At 49.8% G+C, this 6,000-nt stretch overlaps 1 protein-coding gene across 13 annotated transcripts in view; it reads right to left on the reverse strand.

Moving 5' to 3' along the window:
• The window catches only part of MARK3 (microtubule affinity regulating kinase 3), a 62,560-nt gene extending 60,859 nt beyond the window's left edge, over window positions 1–1,701 (reverse strand). For 8 of the 13 annotated variants that reach the window (XM_027735550.2, XM_027735559.2, XM_027735557.2 and 5 more), the window contains exon 1: window positions 1,071–1,701. In XM_027735550.2, the coding sequence (XP_027591351.1) occupies window positions 1,071–1,121 (51 nt within the window). In that variant the 5' untranslated portion in view covers window positions 1,122–1,701. The remainder of the gene's footprint in view (window positions 1–1,070) is intronic. The other 5 variants (XM_027735561.2, XM_027735558.2, XM_027735562.2 and 2 more) reach the window with 1 other exon arrangement.
• Window positions 1,702–6,000: the final 4,299 nt, after the last annotated feature.

Consider the following 6,000-nt stretch of genomic DNA (forward strand, 5'->3'; position numbering starts at 1 on the left):
AAACATAAAAGCCTGTCAAAAAAAAAAAAAAAAAAGCCTCCTCTGTCAAGCTTAGCATCTGCCTTGTAAAGAATATCACAATATCACATAGCCTTTACAGAAAGCTGAACACAAAGTTCACCAATCTACTCATTTTAGACTACAGTGAGTGACAACTCCCTTCTGTTTATCATTTGGGGACATGTCAGAGCCTATGCAGAAAAAATGGTTAGACAGGATACACCAGGATCAAGTAAGTCTTAACTTGGAAGAAAAACAGTTCCTATCTGCAGAAAGGGAGTCTCCTTACTGAGCTTCGTTTGTGGCTATATGCTTATGTGGTAGGACTACTTTTTTTTTTTCTTCCTTTAGCATAGGACGTCTGTGATCGTTAATATACTGTCTGATTTAATCTTGTAAATAAAGCGCCAAGTCCTAAACCGTGGCTTTGTCAAGGTAAAAAAAAAAAAAAAAAAAAAAAAGGGGGTGAGGGGGAAGGGAAGGAAAAGGCTCCCTTGTGTGGAGGGTAATTCCAATAAAGAAAACCTTTTAATGTCATCTGAACAGGTGACTAGCCTAACAGCGTCATTACCACCGAGAACCCTGTAAATTAAGCAGGGAAGAGGCCTATTATCTAGGTCACCTAGCCCACCCCTACCCGAGCTGAATTATTCCCATCTGTTTACCAGAGGTTTATTCGGCTGCTTTAGCAGCAAGTTTGCACACGAGGAGAAGGCAGCAGCCCCCCAGGACCCCGCTCCCCACCGCCGATCCCCGTTACCGACATAACCAACCCGATCCCCGCCACCCGGAGACACTCGAATAGCAGAGAGCGAATTAAAGAGGGGACACTGGGGTTGAGGCGGGAGGGGGGGGAGGGATGCCCGCAAATGCCACGGAACAGGCGAACCGCGCTGCGGAAAGGGTTAAAAAATAATCGATTCCGAATAAATCGGTGATCTGGGCAGCGCACAGGCGGCGGGAGGTTCATGACAGCGCCCCGCGGGGCGATGCCCCCCCGGGCGGGCGCGGTGCGGGGCCGGGCGGGGTGCGGTGCGGTGCAGAGGGTCCCCCGCGGCCGCGGTACTCACGTTCTCGGTGTCGCGCTCGTTCACCGTGGGCAATGGAGTCCGAGTGGACATTTTCCCTCACTCGGGCGGCCGCGGCGGCGGCGCGCACAGACACACACACGGGGCCCGGGCTGCGCGTCTGCTCCGAGATGGTGGTCGCAGGGAGCCACCATGAAGGACAAGGTGCCTGGCGGGGGGGCGGCGTCGCGTCGGTGCCCCCCCACTAGATCCTCCTCGGGGAGCGGAGCGGCCTCGCCCCCTCCGAGTCCTGCGGGCTCATCCTACAGCCGGGGTCCGCGGGGGTCAGCAGCGGGAAGGGGGTGCCTCATCCAGCGGGGAGGAGATGCAGCCGGGGAAAGGGATGGAGCCGAGGGAAGGGAGGCGGCGAGGGAGCGGCTCCGAGGGGGAGGGGGTGAGCGCAGGGCGGGCGGGGAGGAGGCGGCAGCGGGGGCGCCGCACAGCCCGGCTTCTCTCCGCCGCCGCCGGGGCACGGCCAGCGCAGGCCCGCCGCCCGGGGGGCTGCCCTCTCCTTCCCCCGCCGCGGCCCCGCTTCACCGCGCCGCCGCTCGCATCGCCGCCCGCCCCAGGCTCCAAGAAGGCCGGCGCCCCGCGGGCTGCGAACGCTGGGTGGGTGCCGGGTGGGTCGGTGCCCGCCCGCCGCTCCCTCCTTCCCTGCCTGCCCCCCGCCCGCCCCGCCGCCGCTCCCGGACGAGCCAAGATGGCCGCGCGGCTCCTCCGCGCCAGCCCAGCGCCGACATGAACCGGAAGGTCCCGCCCCCCGCCCGGCGTGTGCGGGGGCCGCGGGGCCGGGGCCGGCCCTGCCCTCCCGGGGATCGGCCCCTGCCGCCTGTGCCGACCCGGCCGTCCTCCGGGGAGCGGCCCCTGATCCCTCCGGGGAGCGGCCCCTGATCCCCCCGGGGATCGGCCCCTGCCCTCCCCGGGGGTCGGCCCCTTCCCCCCTGCCGACCCCGCCGTCCTCCTGGGATCGGAGCAGCCCCCGCGGCTTAGAGCGCTCCTCGCCTTTGTGAGACCCCACCCGGACCGCTGCGTACGGTTCTGGTGTCCCCAACATAAGGAGGCCATGGAACTGTTGGAGCAAGTCCAGAGGGGGCCGCGAAGTTGATAAGAGTACTGGAGCACGTCTCCACGAAGACAGGCTGAGGAAGTTGGGGCTGTTCAGCCTGGAGAAGAGAAGGTTGTGTGGGGACCCCGTAGCAACCTTCCAGTGTCTGAAGGGAGCCCACAGGGAAGCTTGAGAGGGACTCTTTGTCAGGAACCGTAGTGATAGGACAAAGAATAATGGGTACAAATTGAAAGAGGGGAAACCTAGGTTAGATAATAGAAGTTCTTTACCGTGAGGGTGGCGAGACACTGAAACATGTTGTCCAGAGAAGTTGTGAATGCCCCATCGCTGGAAGTGTTCAAGGCCAGGTTGGATAAGGCCTTGAGCGACCTGGTCTAGTGGAAGGTGTCCCTGCCCATGGCCGAGGGTTGGGACTAGATGAACTTTAATATCCATTCCAACCCCTTAATATTCTATGATTCTATAAACAGGCCTTCAGGGAGCTGCAGAACCCCCATGTGAGAGGAGGCACAGTGTGAGGCAGGACAGAGAGCTCAGGTGTTGGGAAGCACAGTGGGGTGAAACTGCAGAGTGGCAGAAGAAATGGCAGCATCTCCCTCCCTGTGGAAGTCCAGTCAGGGAAAGGGGCAGATCCCACTGCCCACTCATGGCCAGGGACAGGGACAATGACATGGGTACTCCAGAAATGTGTCTGCTGTACAGCCGTGTGCGGGGTTCAGTCCTCAGGTCATCTGCCAAAGAATGTCCTCCCTTTTCTTGGGCTTCCCAGCCCGTAGGATGGTGTGTGGTACGGAAGGGAGCCCACACCTGGCAGGGGTCTGAGGCTGGTGTTGGCAGATCTCACTTGGTGCAGTCAGGTACCTATGCAGTGTTCCAGCACTGTGTTTTTGTACCAGTGTGATGCTTGTCTTGCTTGGTAGAGGAGCCTAGGCTGTCAAAACATCCTTTGTATATCCAGTAGTTACTTTGCACAATCCTTTTTAAGTGTACAAGGAAGATCTTGTTATAGTCATGAGTAGACCTAATTATGAATGATAAATAAGAAAGAGAAATAACTTTTGTATATTCAGTGTGTAGGTGGTTTAAAACCAAATCTATTTCTGATTTTTTTTCAGAGAAAATATGAACCTCTGTAGAAAAAAAATGCTGGATCTGGTGGGATTTGTAGGAACTTGGCATCTCTGTGGATCTGGCAGCCTAGCAGTAACATTTTGTCTTTCTAAAGTGTAGTTTATCTGACAAACTTTATGGCTCTCATAAATATTTACTAGCCTAGCCCTGAAATCCATCCTATGATGTAGATAATATTTTCCTTGCTTTTAGAGACACAAGCATGGAAAGATAGCCTTGAACACTACCCAAGAAATAAGTTGCACGTCTGTTACTTCATCGTCAGGACTACAAAATTCTCCATAACACCTGACCTGCAGATCTTCCTTCCTTGCTCTCACGTTGAGCTAATGCCTTGGTCTGTGTTAATGACTGGAATTTTGGATTTGAGGACTCACCTCTTGTGCAAATGATCAGTATTTCCGTGTGTACATGCACATCCATGTGCCTGTTTGCTCAGATGATACATACTTGTAGTAGAGTTGCTCTCCCTGGGAAGCAGGCAAGACCCAGTGGGGAGTGGGATTTGTCCATATCTAGATCTCCTGATTCTGCCTTTGCCGTGGGGCTGCTGCTTCATCTTTTTCTTTTCTGTTGCCAGTAGAATGTGTTCTTTACAACGTGTTTGTAAAACATTGTAACTGACTTACAGCGGAGTCAGAAAAAGGGCAAAAAATAGGTTTACTTGGGTTGTTACCCAGTGCTTTCACCCTGCACTCGTGGGCACTCCAGCCAGCACGAGAAGGCTGAACTGCCCGTGTTGGGGCCAGGGAGTGATTCACAGCATGTGAGCTCTGTAATGTTGTTTGCACCTATGAGTGTGCCTGTCCTGAGCCCTGGCAAAACAGATCTGTGGAAGTTCTGTGCACAGGCATGAAAGGTGTTAAACTTAGCTAAGCATTGTGTTTTACGTACTTGCATTGCTGCCCCATGGAAGCAGTAGTCACTCCAATGAAACCTGAAATGTATAGTGGTGGATAGTCAGGTGAAAATGCTGGGCCTGTTGGTACAGCAGGAGTTCTGCTATCACCCTTGATAAAGCCAACATTTAATACTTGCAGTCCAAATTAAAAGGGGCTGGGGAAAGGGTGCAGGGGGAAGGGGAGTTGTAGGGAAGGACTGTGTGTCTTTCAGAGTCATGTTTCTGATTGGCAAAGTGATTTTGAAATAACAACTTTTGAATAAATGCTTGAGACCACAAAAACAACAGTAGCTGATTTTGCTATTTTATTGCCATTAACTGGAAACATTGATTAAGGCTGGTTTTTCTGTTTTTTTTTTCTGTTGCAAAACTTGCACAGGGAATGACAAACAGCATAGCAGGTGCTTTCTTCTATATTTCTTTGTTGCTATATTCTGTTTCTCCCATTTAAACAGATGAGTTAATTTCAAAGTGTATTCATTGGGCCATAATAAAAAAGCTGATTGCATGGGTTTCCTATTTCTTTGTTGCCCATAAATATTCTGCATATTATCAGGTACTACTTAAGCAGCATTCACAAATCAGAAGGTGATTTTTTTTTTTTCCTATCTAAATGTTCTGAAAACTCAGAAAGCAGTCTGATAATCGTATTATGCTTTCTGGTTCTTGTGATAGTGACAGTGATTTCATAAGGGGGACTTAAATGACAATGTTTGTATGTTATCTGGAGTAGGCTGCAATTTGCGCTTTGAGCTTCTCTGGCTACAGTGCTAACAGTAGAAAAAACTTGTTTTTGCCAGTAAAGTTGGAGAGTATGACTCAAAGACATACAGGAAGCAGATCTGCTAGTTAAGGTGCCTTTTTTGTGTCACTCTTTTGGCTGTCACCACACACAGAAAACAATATGATACAGAACGACATCATCATGGTGAAGAGTTTAGAATTTCTTTTCTTCCAGACATTAAAACTCCCACAAAGAACCTCTTAACACTGCACTGCACAGACAGAGTAGACCCTAACTTTAACAGCATTTGTGATCAGAGCAAAACACGTTGGAATTGATTATAATTGCTGGACAAAACTTGAGGATTAATTTTAATGTATTCATATGCACGGGTTTTGAGTCTTAATTCTGGAAGAAGGATTACAAATGCAGAACTGACTGAGGAATTTGTATTCCTCTCATCTCTCCTTAAAGGCTGGGGACTGAAAGAAATGAGTTGGTAGAGGCAAGTAGAGAATCAGCTAATGTAATTGTTATAGCTGCCCTGTTGTACACTGCAGCTATGACAGTAATTACCATCTAAGACTCTGCCCAGATATTAAACCATTTTAGTTTACACAAAAATTCCAGTTTAGACTGATAATCGTTAGCCCTGATGGAATTTTTGTTTTTTTTCCTTAAGCAAAAGACGTCCTAAAATATGTTACATCTGCAGGGAAGTAACCAGTATTATTCATTTTTCTTCCAATGCCTTGGTTTTTTTCTTATTCTAAGGTAATCCCATGCAGTGAAAGATTTCCAGGACTGTTTCATCATCAGTGTTGTCTTTAAAACTGAAGTAATTCCTTGTGTTTGAAATAATTACTTGTATTTGGTTTAAAAATCTTAGCTTCCAGAGAATACCTAATCTTAACAGTGTTTTATGGTAGGAAGAAGTGTGTGATTTTTAAAATGTCAGTGACAAAGCTATTGATAGAAAAGGAATGATTACTGTCTGCAACCTGAATCAATAGTCCATGCTCAATTATAATGAGCCCCAAGTGCAACTTGCTGCAAGGCCAGGGCGAAACGCAGTGTTGGTGGCAGAGAAAACAATGGAAAGAAAAAAGAT

This window comes from Pipra filicauda, unplaced genomic scaffold (genome assembly GCF_003945595.2).
Source record: "Pipra filicauda isolate LSUMZ 115617 unplaced genomic scaffold, ASM394559v2 scaffold212_size3012638_pilon, whole genome shotgun sequence".
Taxonomy (NCBI): domain Eukaryota; kingdom Metazoa; phylum Chordata; class Aves; order Passeriformes; family Pipridae; genus Pipra; species Pipra filicauda.